The 19,372-nt window shown below is 32.9% G+C and overlaps 2 protein-coding genes across 2 annotated transcripts; both read right to left on the bottom strand.

Moving 5' to 3' along the window:
- Positions 5,202-9,490, bottom strand: LOC109334908 (inositol-phosphate phosphatase-like). Its single transcript, XM_019570910.1, has 12 exons — positions 9,376-9,490; positions 9,199-9,254; positions 9,071-9,121; positions 8,368-8,448; positions 8,135-8,238; positions 7,970-8,054; positions 7,829-7,883; positions 7,704-7,747; positions 6,372-6,440; positions 6,187-6,287; positions 5,945-6,001; positions 5,202-5,535 (listed from the first exon to the last, which is right to left on the bottom strand). Exons 1-12 carry the CDS (start codon positions 9,389-9,391, stop codon positions 5,439-5,441), a joined length of 816 nt encoding a protein of 271 aa, XP_019426455.1. The 5' UTR covers positions 9,392-9,490; the 3' UTR covers positions 5,202-5,438.
- LOC109334812 (putative MO25-like protein At5g47540) lies at positions 11,291-15,988 on the bottom strand. The gene is made up of 11 exons (XM_019570774.1): positions 15,750-15,988; positions 15,067-15,228; positions 14,759-14,877; positions 14,320-14,394; positions 13,867-13,960; positions 13,710-13,769; positions 12,879-12,947; positions 12,213-12,311; positions 11,952-11,996; positions 11,773-11,875; positions 11,291-11,695 (listed from the first exon to the last, which is right to left on the bottom strand). Exons 1-11 carry the CDS (start codon positions 15,867-15,869, stop codon positions 11,625-11,627), a joined length of 1,017 nt encoding a protein of 338 aa, XP_019426319.1. The 5' UTR covers positions 15,870-15,988; the 3' UTR covers positions 11,291-11,624.

Below are 19,372 nucleotides of genomic sequence, written 5' to 3'. Positions count from 1 at the left end.
CCCCCCCTTCTCCAAGAGGCTAGTTCCCTATTTATAGACTAACTAACAAACTGTTATAGAAAACCTAACAACTAACTACTTAGCCCCACATACCTGTTGATGTTCCCGGCTCGGACATGATTGCCTCAAGTACAAGGATATATGTGGGAAACAAAAAAAACTACTCATGGATATTTTAGGAAATATGTTACAATTAGGAAGTCTCTAACAAGACTTTCTTATTTCCCCTTCTATACACATTTTTAATACTAGGCTTATGCCTAATATTATCAATACTCCCCCCTAAAGAATTAACTTGTCCTCAAGTGGAAAGTATGAGAATTTGTCTTGTATAATAGCTGTCATTTCCCAAGTGCAATCATGGCTAAGAAGATCTTGCCCTAGAACCAACACCTCCAAATTTCCCTAATTACCTTCTTTGTTGTCAGCAATGTTCTCTGGCAAGACTTCTAATTCAAGCTCCTCATTCAGCATAAGTGGTAGTGGCTGAGGTTGCTGATGAGGCTTGAGAGCCTTCTTCAAGAATGACGCATGAAATACTAGATGAATCTTAGCCTGAGCAGGTAAAGTTAATTTATAGGCTACAGATCCCAACTTGTTAACCACTTGATAATGGCCATAATAGCGTGGAGCCACTTAGAATAAGGCCAGACAACCGAAGATTTCAGTTGATAAGGTTGTAACTTGAGGTACACCCAATCATCTACCTCAAACTCCACTACCTTTTTGTGTTTCCCAGCCTGTTTCTTCATTTGATTTTGCGCCTTGGAGAGGTTGTGTTTCAACTCTTCTAAGATATAACCTCTTTGGGCAAACATCCTATTTACTTCCTCTACCTTAGAAGGTATAGCCTCTGCCTTCAACAATATAGGAGGTTCCTTACCATACAAAGCTCGGAAAAGAGACATTCCTGTTGAGGTGTTATCATTGAAATTAAACCATAACCCAACTCCATCCTTCAAGTGAATGACACGATCTTGCCTCCTATTGGGTAGTAACCCTTGTTGATTCTAGAACACATCTTGGTACTACTACATGGTTCCCTTCAATTTTTTTGGAATTCTCTCTCCTTGACTAAAACTATGTCTTGTATCACAGTGCAATAGCATACCTTCCCCATCTTCTACAAGCACTTGCATGCAAGCTCCATAGGAAAATTCTGTCCTAGTCAAAGCAAGGTCTGCAACTATTGTGATTATTGAGTTCTCCTTCTTAAGAGTTAATTTCATTCTTCCAAAGTCAACTTTCACTTCTCTCAAGCTTGTTAACCATTCCAACCACAATACTAGGTCCACTCCCTTCAAGCTAAACATATAGAAGTCTTGTATCACAGTACAATAGCATACCTTCCCCATCCTCTACAAGCACCTGCATGTATGCTCCATAGGAAAGTTTTGTCCTAGTCAAAGCAAGGTCCCCAACTATTGTGATTATTGAGTTCCCCCTCTTGAGAGTTAATTTCATTCTTCCAAAGTCAGCTTTCACTTCTCACAAGCTTGCTAACCATTCCAACCCCAATACTAGGTCAACTCCCTTCAAGCTAAACAAATAGAAGTCTTGGATCACCTCTAGTCAATGCATAGACAGTTTGAGTTGTGCATATTTTCCCTTGCACCTGACCTTATGTCCATCTTCCACCTCTACAACATAAGCATGATTTTCTTCCACCTTCAATTGCAAATTGTTCATCAATTCTCTTGAAATGAAATTGTAGGAAGCTCCACAATCTATAAGAATCACAGGATTCTTCCCTAAAGTTCCTCCTACCTTCCATGACTTGGTGGATGTAAATCATGTCATAGAATATATGGATGGTTGTAGAGAATTGAAACTTTCCAATCTTTCTCTCACCTCCGCCTCATTCTCATCATCTTCCTCAGCAAGTAGAATCATCCTCAATTGTTTGTCTTTGCACACATGGTCCTTAGTAAAGAGTTCAGTACATATAAAACACAATCTTTTTTCTTTTTTCTCCTTCATCTTTGCACTAGTTAGCCTCTTGTAATCTCCCCTGCTCCTAGAGCTTTCAGCTTCTTGAGTGTTTTTGGAAACACCAACCACACTCCCTACAGAAGACCACTCTCTCTTATTGTTACTAGCAGAATGAGGATCTAATGTCACCACCTTATTATAAGTGTTGCTTCGGTAAGGGCTATAAAATTTAGTATAACTAGTACTGGACTTCTTGGTAACTACCATGTTCTTTTGTTCAATAAAGATAACCTTTTGGATTACTTCATATAAGGTTTCAAACTCATACAACCTCATCTCCACCCTGACCTCCTCTTTTAACCCACTAAGGAATAATGCCCTTAATAAAATCTTGATTAATTTCTCTCAAGACCTTTGCATACTTCTCAAATTCTTCAACATAAGCTTTGACACTCCCTTCTTGTTTCAAAGAGAGTAGCAATTCAAAGGGGTTTTGTATCATTGATGGTTGAAAACGTCTCACCACAATGATCTTGAAGTTTCCCATGTTGGAGAAGGGTTGCAGCATTTCCACCACTGGTACCAACTGAGGGCTCGGCCTTCCAACACAACCATGGTGGCCTGCATCCTTTCTTCCCCCATGACTTCCCTGAGAGCGAAGTATCGCTCCAATTTCTGGACCCATCCGTATGCGTCATCGTCGAAAAAAATAGGAATCTCGAGTTTCCACCACCTATTGTGATTCTAGTGTTGATTGCGACTATCAAATTCCTCGTCATTCTCGCTTCCTTCTTCAACAGACGTATCTCCCCTCAAAACTCCTAATTTGGTTGTTGTCGTAGTGAGCATCTCCTTTGTCTTCTTCGTTTGTGCCTCATTAAGCTCTAAACGCAAATGAAGCTCCTCGCGTTTTTGATGCATCTCCTCACGTTGTAGATGCATTTCTTCACGTTCTTGTGTCTAGCTATTGTTGCCTCTTACCATTCTTCGTGTCGATACCATACATAGAATAGCAGCGAGGTTGGCAGTTCCACTCCCTCAGGGCACCAAATTAGTGCTCTGATACCAGTGATAAACACTGGTATGAAATTCAAGAAGAAAGAAATGAATTAATGAAAAATAATACTCTAAACCAGAATTCATGTGATTCTTGGTTGGGATGAAGAACAAGATTATTATTAGAAAGAATGAAAGAAGAACAAGAATTGAGATTATACAATAGGTTCCACGACCCTCCTCTGATTTCACAACCAGAATTCTAATTCTCTATTAACTCTCCCTTCTCCAAAAGACTAGTTCCATATTTATAGCATAACTAACAAATTATTATAGAAAACCTAACAACTAACTACTTAGGAATATTTTAGGAAATGTGTTACAGTTAGAAAGTCTCTAACAAGACTTTTCTATTTCCCCTTGTATACACATTTATAATACTAGGCTTAGGCCTAATATTATCGCTTTGGATCTGTTTCTGGTTCTAGCCAGGGAGGAGGATAAGTGGTAATTCACTTAGAACAAGAAGAAATGTAAGTAGCTCACTTTCATGATCTTATGTCTATATTCTGGTCTCTCTAGCATCAAAGTTCTTTTTGCTCTGCTATTGAAACCTAACAAAGATCACAAAATCAGAATCTATTGGACCATCTACCACTACTTGATCAGATATGCCACTATAATCATCAGCATCTTCAACATCTTTAAAGGATGTGAGGCATTGCAGGTTTCTGTTCAGGAATTCTACAATGACTTGAAGCATGCATACATTGGCATTATTGCAGCTTTGGGTGTCATTGCTCTCATTTTAGAAGCTTACACATGGATCATTGTGTTGAGTAGGAGGAGATCAGAGAGTAAAACAGCACATGGCATTAATGGTACAAATGGTGTTAATGGATATGGTTCTATTTCACAGCAAATGTGATAGTGAACTTTTTGGCTTCTGAATCATTAGTACATGAGTTTTGTTGTTGAACACTTTCATTATCTTTTTGCTCTAATGTATTGAGTGTATTTAGGATGCTCCCAACTGCTTAGAATCTGGTTTTGAGATTATTCTTTCACAGGATAGTAAATTTCTGAGGTGTGGTTTTCTGCATAATATTCCAGCTTATACTTTGCATCGTTCTCTTCATATAATGTATTTATTTGTTTGCTTTTATCTTCTTTGTCAACACCTTTTGAAATACTTTTTAATAGTTCTCTCTTAGGGAAAGATGAAGGCATTGATTTCTTCTTCATTAGCAAGTGGCTAAATGCCAGGGGATTTTACTACAAATTTGGTTAACTTTTCACAGAAAAGTACAAATAACTTGTAAACTATATCAAACTAAATTTTTCTCTGCACCTTAGACTTCAATTAAGAGTAAAGTTGGAATTATAAGCGGTAACATTTAGCCATTTTTAGGTGGAACACTGACCCACCCTCGTTTGAATTGGTCAGTCCAAAGGGATGGGTGCAGTGTGCTCTCTTTTTTCTCATTTACATCATCAAAAAAGAGAATCGAATTAGTTGTTCACTCGTCTTTATTCTCTTTAATGAATTTATTCTGTTCCAACAACTCATTTTCTATACTTAATAGCCAATGCTCACTTTTGAGTTTTATATAGGTCTGGGCTATTTTTACTTATTTTTGTTTTATATGTTTGGGTAACAAGCTTAATTTAAAAAAAGAAACTTATAAACCAAAAAGGATAAGCAAAAAGTATGTTCAAGGTTTATATATTCTTAAGATTCCATCTCATAATTAATTAAAAATGACAGAAGTTAATTAAAAATGAGAGAAGTAACTTAACATATACTTAAATATGTCCAAGAATGAGATAAGTGATGTAAGATTTACTTCCCAACAAATAAAATATTTGACTCATGATTAAATGATATTTTTTAGCTCATAAGAACTGAGAAGTTAGGGTTTGACTCCGATACTATGTTAAAGTTTTATTTCAAAACCAATTGACAGTAATCAAATAAATATTTAATTTAAATAATACCTAAAAGAGTGATATAGGCAATGTGAGACTTTTGAACCTAGATAATTTATTTTTTCAGTTTATAATCATAATCTAAAAATATAATCTATACCATATTAGTGATGTCACATACCAACTCAATTCCTCAAACAATGACTTGCTATTTGAAATTGTTTTCTTATTAAAGCCAAACTATTTTGTTTTTTAAGGTTGTGCCAAGAGATTTAAGCCACTAAACGTAAGATAAGAAATCAGAAATAGGGTTAGGACACAAAATGAAAAGAAGAAAAATAGCATAATCAAGGCAAAAGTTCTTGGAAACCCCTCACAGTTCATGTGAATGGAATTAATCTACTGCAAGTTGCATTGTTAACCACGTGACACTTTTCATAAGAATTGGATAATATACTTATTTAGCTATAAGTCAGAAGGGAATTAGACAATTAATAAAAGTAATTCTCACTGATATTTTTAGCAAAAGGTATCTGAACTGTAAGAAAGATTCTCCACACCATTGTTAAATAGTAAATTTCTCACTCTGTTTCACGCAGAGCAGTAACAAGTTTATCCTTCAAGGAAGGGTTTGAAGCTGCTACTCGCTGAGATGTTATGTCAAAATCTCCACCAGTCCTAAGAAAACAAAAAATCAGATTTTGAAACAAGCATAAAATCTTTTGAACATAACTATGCAACATTATATTTTCTGTTCTATATCTATTAAGAAAGACTTAGATCAATATCTTGTCAATAAACATGATTTATAATAGAACATTATGACATTGTTCAATCCATGTAGCTAATCCCACCTAGTGGGATAAAAACTCGATTATTATAGTGCTCTATACTGATAACAAGTCCTTTAAAATGCCTAGTGCTTAAATTTTGGACGCATTGCATGTCCATACCAACAATGTCTATATTACTGGCCACAAGGTGAAGGATACAATAAAATAGTCAAACTGATTATACGTTAAATGAAGAGCTTCAAACACAAATCCATTTGTCAAGAATAACGATATCTAAGTAAAGTGTAACTTACGGATCAAATATTTCACCTCCAGCTTCTCTAACAATGACAGCACCACCTGCCACATCCCTGAAAAAGGAAGAGGAACATCATTTGATGCCTTTTTTATATTTCTAGAAGTAATTTTCAAATGCTTATATGTATAAAGAAAATAAATACTAGTATATAGTATCAAATACGATGTTTAAAAGTTGATGTACAAATAATAGAACTCTTATCATAATTCGTAACATTTTTGCATGAGAAACTCATACCAAGGACCACCAAACCCAGCTTCATAGAATATATCCAGCCTTCCACATGCAACTCCACAGAGATTCAGAGCACAAGAGCCGCTCATTCGAAGTGATCTCACCTAAAATAGAAAAGGTTTAGTTATGTAGTCAATCACATTTTCATGTTTTTAGTCCAATAGATTCCAGGGCAATCCTTGTCTTACCTTGAAAAGCAAGTTATTAATCCTTTTGGTAAAGGCATCTACTGTTAACTTGTCACGTTTTGTTCCAGCCTGCTCTTTCAGAAGGAAAAAACTTGATCAATTTCAAATTAGTCTTGATTCAAAAGGCAACATATTTACAAGTGAACCTGACCCATCTACTTATGAATGCCAAATGCATCTTTGGGTCATCCCATCCTCAGCTAGTATTTCAGAAATTGTGATAATCTTACTAACTAAGGGCCAGATTGGTATGTAATTAAACACAATAAACGGAGGCAATAAAAAAAGATCAGCACAAAATGGGCACATGACTTAAAACAGACTAAGTAAGCATAAGTTACAATCTGCTAAATGATCACATTGGAATTTTGACACCTTGGCAGTTTCCTATGAATATATAATGTACACTTAAACAATTAAATTCTGATGGTTTCCTTCAATAACTCAGTCATTGCCAGAACAAACTTAAGGATGAGGCTATTGGCACTCACAATTGCCTAGGTACACTTCTTACTAACCAATCATAAATTAACTTTATTTCTATAAATTATGAATGACTAATGAGATAGGCATTTGAAGCTGTCAATAGCATCACCCTACAATTAAAATTTAAGATCTTATCTAATTTGCCTGCCCTATCATGCTCTCCAACCATTTCAAACCACTAAGTATTGAGTACACAGAATTTATAAATTCAATATGCGCAAGTTACAGATAATTCGATTATCCAACAGATAATTTTGGAGTGTGTTAAATTTTGTGGAAGCAAATTCTTCAAGAGGGTTACTACTTCAAGTATTCAACTGTATTAGAAAAAACAGAATTCAGAAAAACATCGGAGCTTGTATTGTCAACATATTGATCATGCTTGGAAAAAAATTGAGTATTGTGATTCAAATACATACTGTCATCTTTAAAAAATAATACATACTAGCTACTTGGAATAAAATGTTATACAACTATTATAGATATGGACAGTTAGTCTGACAAATGTCTTGAAGAAGACTATCAAGTTAGAATGGGGATTATGTACTTAACAGAAAAAGAAAGTCATGGGATATATGTCGAATTGGGTATTAGATCAAATGAAAGACATAAGCAAGGTTTATTAATTCTCACATAGTTGGCTCATAGCTACTATGATTAACTGGAAAAAAAAATATTCGCACCTATATGGCCATTTCCCATATTGATATTTTGAAGCAAACTACATTTCTCAGTGCAATGTTTGTTGTCAACAGAAGTTCACAATAAGGAGATGGAGGGGAATATACTTTATGGATAAAAAAAATGAATAGATTGACATAATCAATTCTAACAGACTTGACATACCTCAGTTGCAAGAAGAGCACTCATTAGTTCGGTTTGTGATGATACTGCAAAATTTCAAGCACATGCTAACTAAATCTTAAACTAGCAACAAACAATGAAAAGATAAAAAAAAACACAGGACACACCTTTTATAGGCTTCTCATTCAAAAAAGCACCTTTTCCACGGATTCCAGTAAAAAGCTACATACAGCAATCCCAAATTTCAATTTGCATACTAAGCAAAGTGGAACGTTAATTTAAGCCTCTGAAGAGGGAAGTTTTCTCACCTCATTAATTATAGGATTGTAAACAACACCAACTGTAGGAATTTTTCCAATTGTAAGGCCAATGGAGACACAAACAAAGGGGAACCTACGCATAGCACAATTATATTCAATCAGTACGGAAATATGATTGTATCAACTAAAACATCAGAATGGGAAATTAATTACCCATGCACGAAGTTAGTAGTTCCATCCAGAGGATCCACTATCCACGTGGGTTCATTAGTAAGCTCTGTAGTGCCATAAGCAGCAGTGGTTTCTTCCCCAATGAACTAATAAGAACATCAATTTAAATGACCTTAAGAAAATATACATGGGCAAAAAAGAGAGACAAGCTACCTATCTTAAACTTGACTATATTTAAAATCAGTGTGATATATTAGAGGGAGAGATGAATCAACCTTATGAGTCGGGTGACGCTGCTTGAGAAGGTTAAAAATGAGTTCTTCACATGCTTTATCAGTTTCTGTGACCAAATCAACCTGTGCATCACAAAAAAGTATAAGATAGTCATAATTAAAAGAGGCATAATGTTTCATCATTTACATGTTCATGATAACGTCCATATTTTTATTATCTCCATTACCAGCATGGAGATTCTTTTCCAATAACAGAGAACAAGTACCTCAAACTTACTTATTTTTTTCTGACATGACCATGTCATATTGATTACTTTTTTAGCTTGTTGTGCTTTGGTTAGACATTGATACGCATACAAACCTATTAGTTAGTTACGGAATATCTACTCCTAAGCTTCTAACTTAATCATGGTGAGTAGTCACAATTTAAATTTTAACAATAGGCATAACAATTATTTACAGTCAGTGCACTAGTTTCATGTTAGGATTTAGGAAGCTTAACACATTTCAAGAATTGTAATGATGACGAATAACTTATGATATTGAAAACTCATGCTTTAAAAAATAAAATTGGCATTCACATTTTGTCTCAAGGACTGGAACTCCTAAAGGTTAAGCTTAAAGATTAAGGATAATGATTAATGTTAAGAAGAATCAAACTCTTTACAACACTTGCTCAAACTTTGAAACAAATGAAGCTTAAGACTAAACGGAAAACAAAGGAGAGAATGCAATACAAGCTTACCTGTCCTTTGTGCTCTACATTTTTGAACTCGTAGAACCCTTTCCGAATAATCTGCAAAACAATGAACAACAATAAGAATAACAAAGAAGAAACGATCGAAAATGAAGAGAGATGGAAAATGAAGTTACCTCGCCAGCTTTACGAGCAGCGTCGATTGCAGATTCCAGAAATACCGAGAGCGAAGCTACAAATGAATTTGAAGAAAGGAAGATTTGGAAGAAATATATGTAAGTATAAGATCGTATACAAAGTGAATCATTATTTAAGTAAAAGAAGGAAGAATAGAGAAAGAGAACGGATCCAACCATTGTCGTCAGCCATTGATAGAGGTAGTGCTTTGTTCTTGAGATTCAAATTCTGAGAGAAGATAAGAATGACAAGTTACGAAAATGTGATGAAATGATAGAGGTTACTCTTTTCTTCTTTGGCTAACCCTTTTAAGTTGAAGGAATTAGGAGATTAGAATAATAGAACTCATTTTATTTTCAACTTTTTTTATATTTAGATTGTATACACAACATCCGAATCTTCTAAAGTTTATTCCATATAAGTTTAATATTTATGGCATTTGTAAAAAATCTATACGTATAGCATATTTATTACGAGAAAAAGATGAGAGAGTTAACAATAATTAAGATGTGAATGTTGCACTCACAATATAAAGAACTTACTTTGTTGGCACACATATTATTCTCTCTTATTTTATTTTGAATGTATGATTTGCTTTATTGTTATTATTTTAGTTAGGCTACTTTCTTTAGTAAGGGTAAATAGAATAAAATGCTTTCAGCTATCGTTAAGTGTAATCAAATATTCAAATAGAAAATTGATTTGTAAATCAAGTTATATATTTGATTTTTGTATTTATTAATATGCACTTAATCCAGTGCTGAAATATTATTAAGTTTGACAGTGATAATAATGATTTAAAATGAAATATTAATACATAATTTGATTAAACTCATTAGCTAACAACCCTTTAAATCATTAAGAGTTAAAATCCAAATGTAAAAAATTACAAAAGAAAGCACACACGCTTTTTATAAAATTGTTATATCTAAACAAAATCGGTGTCACAATAATACAATATTTTGGCTTTAAGGAATGGCTCAACCACTAACACCAACAGCTATCCTTCATCTTCTGCATAGGTTTCTTTTTCCAGACCTTTGATTTTGGACACTAATCAGAGTAGCAGTAATGAATGGCAGGGGTATAATAGTCTGTGCAATGTGTGACCTGGAAAGAGAAAATGCTTATGGAATATACCAAGAAAAGATGCTGGTGCGGTTCTGTGGCATAGAGTCTTCCAAGTTTTTAGGTTCATTGGTGAGTAAAGTATATAGATAACCCAAATATGTACATTCTACTTCAAACTCAATTCAAATTCAATAGGGATAATTGTCCGACAAAATTTAAGTTTATTTTTCGACCTAATTTTTGGTTTGATATTAATAATACCCCTGGTACCACTTACTTCATCTATATATATTTTAGATAATAAAGTATATTCTCATAACATAAGATAATTTATCTTTTCTCATCAGTAAAAGTATGACATTTGTATTATTTTGTTTAGTTTTAAAATTATATTTAAAAATCTAACACATGATTCTTCTTATATCATAAGATACTTTATTCTCTAGAGGAAACTTTTATATAATTGTTTTATGAAACTGTCTTTATAATGTGTTCAGGTTGGGGAATGAAGAGGAGTTGAGGGCGTGGATGAAAATTATTTTTTCAACTCCAAAGGGTTAAAGTTTTTGGGTTCAGGTTGGGAAAGGTAAAATTCGAACCCAATCCTCCGCCAGGTCAGGGAAAGAAGATGAGTAGAGGGTGAGGGTGAAGTTTATTTTTTTCAACCTGAAAGGGTTAAGTTCAGGGGTTCAAGTTGGGAAAAGTAAAATTCGAATTCAACCCTCCGCCTTTCCTATAGAGGATTACTCCCCCTCTGGGCCCTCTCTTATCTTGCGTCCTATTTTATTGGTTTAATGAATTTTCCCTCAGCCACAGAAAGAGTACCTCTATGAATTTTGTTGCAAAAGGACGAAAATAGAGGTACATTATTTCATTATGTATCCTTGACATGGATACCAATGATATTACAAGTGATGTTATTCTATCTATTCCAAGCAAATCCCATGGACCCTACCATAGAGCCAAAACCTTGTTGTAGGACCAAAACTGGTTCGACAGCTAGTGTAGAATTAACACAGGTAGCAGAACACGATGCACAAGTAAAAGATTTGTCGAACAAAGTTGAGAAGGTCAATTATTAGATGACCTCAGCACAATTTCTATTTTACAGGGCATCTAAGAAAACCTTCTTACTTTCTAACAACCAGAAAGTTATGAGGAACATGTAGAGCTCGTTTTACCAATTTATTTATCTACTATATTACAGGACGACGATGATAAGATTACAGAACGGAAGAAACATGGAATCTTGTATGAAATGATAGTCTCATCTTGAACCATTCACAATACACAATTCACTGAAGTGAAATGCCACTATGTAACTTGCCACTGAACACTATAATAGTGCTGTTCCCTAGGTTCTAGGTTCAAGTGAGGCAATTTCCCTCATAACTTGAGCTTTGTCTGCTTCAAACTGTTCATCCTCTGCACAAATCCCAGCAAATATGTGATCATCAACATGATCATGCCTCAAACAACTAAATATTCCTTAGAGCACATACCTTTATCGATCTTGAAGTCGTCCAATAGTCTCAGAATCTTACTTTTGTTTGCAACAAATATGCCCACAATATCAGCTGGTTTATTTTGATTAGCAGCAAATAGCTGTTATGAAAAATATCAATATCAGTGAAGGGTAGGAAAACCTCTTCAAAAACTGTGCTATAATATGATTATGTACCTTGAAAACATGAAATGCTTCTATCTGTATGCTCTTGCTTGACTCCTGCAGAAAGAAATTGGCAATGACCCCATTAAATGCCCACTTTAAAATAGTGTCATCAGAAAATCAAATTTGAATGTGTTTAGTATTCTAATCAGCAAAAGAATAGATGAAATTGCATACAAAGATACGTAAGAGGGGGTGGATGGGCAGCACATAAGAAAAGCAAGAAGGTAAAGTAAAAAGACATGTCGTTAAGTTTTACGTCAAGGATCATACTCTAAGGAGATTCATTAGAATCCTCAAGTTGTCTCTTGAGCTCACATATCGTGTCATTACTGCTGAATTTGAACGATCAAGTAACATATCTCCCAGCAACTGTGAAATAGAAAGAAATCAACTCAGTATATATATTAGAATCAATGCAACATGAAAAAGTATAATAAAAACAGTGGTGACAGAGCATTGACACATTAACCATAACATAAAACTACAAAGACCAACAATCGAAACTTCACCAGGAAAAAAGGAAATCAATGAACAGCAAGGTAACTTTTCACCAGTAATTAACTACTAATAGCATGTTTATTTTCAGTAACGTACAGGTCAAATGAACTACAACTTTAGTCTACAAGAATAAGCAAATATTTCTTAAATCCAAAGTTACATTTTCAGCAAGGTAAATAAATAACATTCACGCCTTAATCTCAATAGGTAGGGAAGGGTCAGCTAGAAGAGTAAAAAGAATAACTTAAAGCCAGACACCAAAGTATTTGTTTCATTCAATTTTCCTACAAGTTGCAACAACCAAGCCTTAATCCCCCTAGGTGGAGAAAGAAAATCGTCCATTGCTAGGAATGGAACCCATACTCCTTGGGTACAAACCAACTATCCCAACCACCTACAAGTTACAATTGAGATAAAATCGAAACTTATATATAGTACCTTGACAGCTTGGCGCCTTGTAATATAATTGGAAGACTCCAGCAGCTTAGAGTTATATTCTGCAAAAAACTGAGAGCAGCAACAACAAAGAAAATCAGTATTATATAATTATGTATGAAAAAGCTAGATGCAAATACAACACTTTCTGATAATTGACGATCAACAACAACAACCAAGCCTTAATACCACTAGATGGGGTCGGCTGTCATAATTGACGATCATATGATTAAATTCAAGCAGCAGAAAATTTCAAACAAATCTTTAAAAAGTGGTGGTTTAAAATGCATTTCAAAGATACAGGGAATAAACATGCTTGTGTGATTAAATTTTTTATTCTTTTTTTAGATAATAAAACTTGTGTGGTTAATAACCACAAAGTAGTTAATGCAATTCAATAAAAATGTGTAAATCCTCTGGGTTTCAACTTTCAAGAATCATATTCCAAAAGTGCATACTTTCATCTGTAATATAAATCTACATTTTAAAGCAAAGAAAAAAACAGGATAGATCTAATAGAATGTGCCAAACAAACGAAAAGAATAAATTTTAAAATGATGATCAAAAGTAGAGGTTATTAAATTATCTTTTTTCAGAACATGAGGTATACCAGAAGCAATGTCCACCCACAAATCACCACGAAACTAAAACCATATTCTGACTCATGCCCAAGTTACACTCTCTCCTATAAGAAACCTTTATCAAACCATCAATGTTATCGAGTAAGAGTGTGGCAGGATAAGAAAAAGGTGGCATGTCCAGATATGAGTGTATAAATTAAAATAGGCATGCTACTTTATCCTGATGTATAAAGTAGGTTGAAGGGGAACTTACCCATTCATAATTCTTAGAAAGGAATTCAGCTACAGTAGATTTATGTCTTGTCAAAAGTTCCTGAAACAATATAATAGTGTAAATTATACTCTGCTGTGAAAATGGCATGGCAGAAAATGGCGAGATAGTGATCGTAAGTTCTTTCAGATAAACCAACCTTAAAAGTTGCTGCAGCATCTGCAGCAATGTCGAAATTTGGAAGTTGAATGTAGTCAAAAAACTTCTTCATACGAGGTGAGTTCAGAACGTATCTGATACAAAACCGTGAAGAATTAAATCATCATGAGTCATGGTGTGAAAAAAATATCAGACCAAGACCATTTTCCCTTTTCTAATTCAATTATCCAGTTCTTTATATGAACTTGATCTTTTTACGCATCAACCTTCTCATTTGACATAAATCTAGGACTCTGAGAGGTGCAATTATAAGTATAGGAACCAAAAGTGCCTGTAAGTTATATCACTAGAAGATGCAATATTTCTCTAACAAAGATTGAAACAAGTCAAACAACGCCAGCCGGAATGATTGTGTTTCCAGTTGTCATCATTAATATCTTTGAGCCTGATATTACACAACATAAAATGAATTTATATTCTTCTGTGTGCTTACTTTGCAACAATCTGGTGTCTTATGCACTCCCTCAGCATTGCACCATAGTGTAAAGCCATATCTGTGTTTTCATAGCTAAAAAACAATAATAGTTAGTAATTGAATGCTAGGATTATACTAGGGAAATATTATTTAATCACAAGTATAATGAAAAGCAGAATAAATCACATACACATATGAAGATATGAGCAAGACATATCCATAAGAGCAAGACATATATGTGGTAAAACTAATTTTCACCTAAAAACTACAAACTGGTTTGGAAGAAATCGGGAATATGGGCCTACCATCTAATCCAAAGGGACATTAACTTTTCAGCTGTTGATGAGAAAGTAAATTCAGATCCCAATTCATTTATTTGGTCAGGCAGAAAAGTTCATCATAGTATAAAGCTTACTAACCCAATATCAAGAGAAAAAATATTCATCCAATGACTTACCCAACCATCAAAGTATCCATAAGATCCATATTCTTCTCTAGGTAATCGGATGCAACCAATTTAGACTGAACCGGTTGCCTTTGTAAATTTGCAACAACTTGTGTGACATCTTTTCTGGCCTGAAAAAGCCCAGTGTCATGATTGGAAAATATCAAATAATCACATTATAACATAATTTCACCTTTCACCCATATGATGCTAGAATGCTGACATTTAACCACACATATCCAACAAAGGGTACAAGTAAGTGTCATAGCATATTATTGAACTGCAAATATCTAGAGGTCTCTCTTGAAATTCATTGTCACCTCCAAATTCAATTTTGGAAGACATTTGATAACGAGTCGCAATGTGTTTTCCTTAAAGAACTCCTGAGTCAACTGTGCGCAAGCTTCAGAGACTGGCTCAGATTCACTATTTCCATACAGGATTTGCTTCAGCTCTCTCAAGTTTTTATATAGATCCAACATCTGTGGTTAAATGCATCCCACAAACATAATAAACATCAAATATGAAAATGTGATGATGTTACTGGCATATGTATAGCCAAGATAGAAAAAAAAATCCAGCTATGTTGCTTCTGCTCTCACAATTTCATTAAACACTTGCAAACAAATTTAAGTATAATTTCTTCCTAGCAAAACCAAGTCAAGGAATCTCATCGAACATTTCAACATAAAAACTTCAATAATGTAATGGTAAAATGTGTTTTCCTTAAAACAAACACTGCTAATTTCAAATTGCATGCATTGCAAAATGGTAATAACTAATAACAAAAAGCACAAATAAAAGGAAATTATTGTGGTTTACAATTCAAAGCTTTGAGGTTCAGCAAATCGCGTTAAGCATCCAAAACTAAAATTGCATAAGCTAACATAACAGAAAACAATATAGCAGTTAGTGAACAATTGCAGAATTCATCGATATCATAATCACCATTAAAAACTGAGAAGAAATAGGCATTAAAATTGAAATTGAGATCTGAAGTGACCTTCTCTTCACGTTTGGATTCACGAACTTCGATGTTGCGATCAACAAAGAGAAGAAGATCTCTTGTTTGGCGCACGATTTCAGCAGGAGTGCGTGGCTTAGACTTGAAGAGACTCTTCATCTTCAACAACAATTAGGGTTTCTGAAGAATCCTCTTATGCTTCTTCTCTCTGAAACAATCAGTTAGGGTTTCTGTTTCAGCGTGATAATAACAGAACACGAACAAGATTAGATGATGAAGTATATCTTGGCAGAGATATGTTAGGTATGTTCACTTACACCAATATTTGATAAAAAAAGAATAAATATTACACTTATCGAAATTTTAGTAGATGGAAGAAATAACTTACCTTCTTTTATCAGTCACTTCTAAAGTATTTTTTTTTTGTTTGAAAAGTCAATAATCATTTATAATAAATTATCAGTAGATTCTATCAAACTCATAAATTTGTTGGTACATATATATCTTTATCTTAAATTAAAATTATCCTCATAATTTGGAAATTTTAAATCATTAAAAACACCATATTGTGCTTGTTGAGTTGGACGTGCATGGCCAACTAGCCAAGTAACTTAGTTACAACCAATCAAAATATTAGATGAGTTTAAAATAATAAGGATAAGGATTTTCTTACTATTGATGTAATTGATTGGTAGATGATAGTATTTGATTGGCATGTTATTAGGAATTCCAATCATTTTTTTATCTCTATGGAAAAGTTTTTATTGTCATCTTCAAAATATATTCTTTAGCTATTAGTAAAAGAATTAGTTACAAACACCCTTAATACATATAATAATAATTAGATCATAAGTTTGTATAAACTTTATCTGCATCATATAAGGGTTCAAATTAGCAAATTATCACTTTAGAGAAAGTTTTATCAAAGCATCACTTAGGTCTAAAAGTTAATCTCATAGCTTGGTTTAATAAAATACACGATCAAAGACCAAATTATATATGTATTAATTAGTCTAATTATCAATTCGACTTTTTAAGATAATTTGTTTCAAGGCTTAGCACAATTGAGATAAAAATGACTTCCTTAAACATGATCATAAGAGTTGATTATTATCATATATGGGGGAAATCTTTATTTATCTATACTACCATATAAAGTAAAAACATGATTGAAGAGTAATCAAATATATGAATATGTGTAATTTTTATATGTTGATTTTGCCATTTTCTATATTCAGTTTGAAATTATACAATGACCATGTTTTTTATGATAATCAAAATTCTACATTATAACCATGTTTTTATTCAAATGTTATGGTCTTCCAATCAAAATTCTACATTACTTCTATCACTTTCAACTTATTGTAGGGACGTCTTTTTTTTCTCTTCATGATTCTCTATCGTTGAAATTTCATAAGCCCTCATTAGATTGGATGAGTTTTAATATGACTAATTATTCCTTCATGGTAATTCCTCCCTGATAAATAGAGATATTGGGAAGTCGTGTTATGCGTTGCACATTTTTTGGCCTCTTATTCTTTTCTCATTACTTTGTATTTACATTGTGTTATTTTTCTACCTTTTTCTTTTGTTAATTAAAAAATGTCAACTTTTTTATTGTGGATATTTCTTATTTTATGAAGAAATTGTTGGGTGATACAAATAAGTTAAAATTTTCATTATTTATTCCTTTTATATATTTCTTCTCTATATTTGTCATCTACATGTAAAAAAAATTGCATCATTTTTCTCTAACAAAGTTTTTTACTTTCATTGCCTCATATAATTTTTGTGCCTTTTGATTTTTTGAATGATTTTTTGAATGATTTTTTGTCCTTTTTATTTTCCAGGTATTTGTTTGGAAATTTTTGTTAGTTTATGCAAATTAAACATATGTATTACTTTAAACTTCCAATATAAACATCTGCAATACGCTAATATAGATAAAACCTAATTCAACAATGAGGATTTCCTCCTATGTACTTCACATGATTATGAGTAACAATGTAGATCTTAACTTACATCCCATGATTATAGGCCCCCAAAGTTTTTATGAGCTATTGTCTCACTTGAATACAGTTATTCCATGTTTTTTTTTTGGTATTTTGGATTTATATTGTATTGGCTAGTAATTAGTTTAAACTTACTTAATTTTTGTGTTTTTATGATTAAAACATATATAAAATATATTAGTTAGATAGATAGAATTAAGTCTTTTGTATTTTCTATATAATAAGTTAGTCACTGTCTTTTTAATCAATTCATTCAATTCTATTCATTCAATGAATGAGATAAGAATAATGTAATTATACATTTCATTGTATAGAGAAAGATAGTAGTTGAAGGAAAGAAGTATTCGAAGAAGAAAATGCAATTGTTCAAAGAGCTTCATATACTTCTGAGTTCAACAGTTGAGTTTTAAGCCAAAACCAAAGAATCTCTATTCATCTTTTTGCTATTTTCCCTTATCATTCTCTTTTACTATCTTTATATTTCTTACATCTCCATTTTTTCTTGATATTCTTGAGGCAAATATTGCACATATTTCATTATATTCTACTTCTGTTATTCTTGAGCAAAAATTGCTCATTTTTCACTAATTCTTTGGCAAAGAAATCAATATGGTATTCGTGAGCAATAATATCATTTGACCTCATTTAATATCTTTTATGTTGTGTTGGTTCTTGATGAACAATGTCCTTACTTTTGAATTCAATTCATTTTCTTATAAGAATTTTTCTATTTCTTCTATTAATTATACTACCACAATATTGTTCGTTTCATGTGCTATATTTTGAAGAATTCTTCTATTTCTTGATTTTTCTTTATTAAACATCTCAACTTGAGTGACAATGAATTTGGTCATGCATTCTCTTCAATGGTGAAAAATATTATGTAGAACTTGAAGTTGCACATTTTTTAACAAAAGCTTTGGAGCCTTTTCCATTCAATCATCTTTGAACAAGCTGAGGGAGATGTTGTGGAAAAAGAATTGGCGTGGATAGCCATATTGTGGATATTTCGAGAATTGACACTAGTAGTCATATTGTGGGTATTTCGAGAATTGACACTAGTAGTCATATTGTGGATATTTCAAAAATTGGCACTTGTAGCCATATTATGATGGATGTATTCAAGATCGGTTCTTACACTGTAGTTAAGAATTTGATAACAGAGACTGAGTTGTTTTATCTTGGAGATGACATGGTTCACATTTTGGCTAGTGTACAAAATGTCTTAAAGAGAGTGACATGATCATGATTCAATCAATAAATATTATTTTATATCATTTATAATTATTGTAAGTTGTGCTTACAACAGTTTGGGACATCATTTGAAACAATAAATATGTATGTGCCTTATGAGGCACTTGATGTAATGGATTCTAGTACATTGAAATTGAATGATCATATGATACTCCGAATCTCTAATATGGCACATTGTTAGTTTAGATACTACCACTTAATAATATTATATGAGATGAGATCTATTTACTCTGATAGTGAGTTAAAAATCTATTTCAAATTTTAATAATTTATTATAGAAAAATCTAATAATTTGAATTAGTGAGTAAATCTAAATTATTAGATTTTCCTAGAATAAATAACTAAAATATGAAATAACTTTTTTTATTTACTCTATGAATCTCTTTCATATATATA

This window comes from Lupinus angustifolius, chromosome LG19 (genome assembly GCF_001865875.1).
Source record: "Lupinus angustifolius cultivar Tanjil chromosome LG19, LupAngTanjil_v1.0, whole genome shotgun sequence".
Classification (NCBI taxonomy): domain Eukaryota; kingdom Viridiplantae; phylum Streptophyta; class Magnoliopsida; order Fabales; family Fabaceae; genus Lupinus; species Lupinus angustifolius.
The sequence above is the reverse complement of the archived record's forward strand: the minus strand, read 5'-3'. Positions and strand labels throughout refer to the sequence as shown.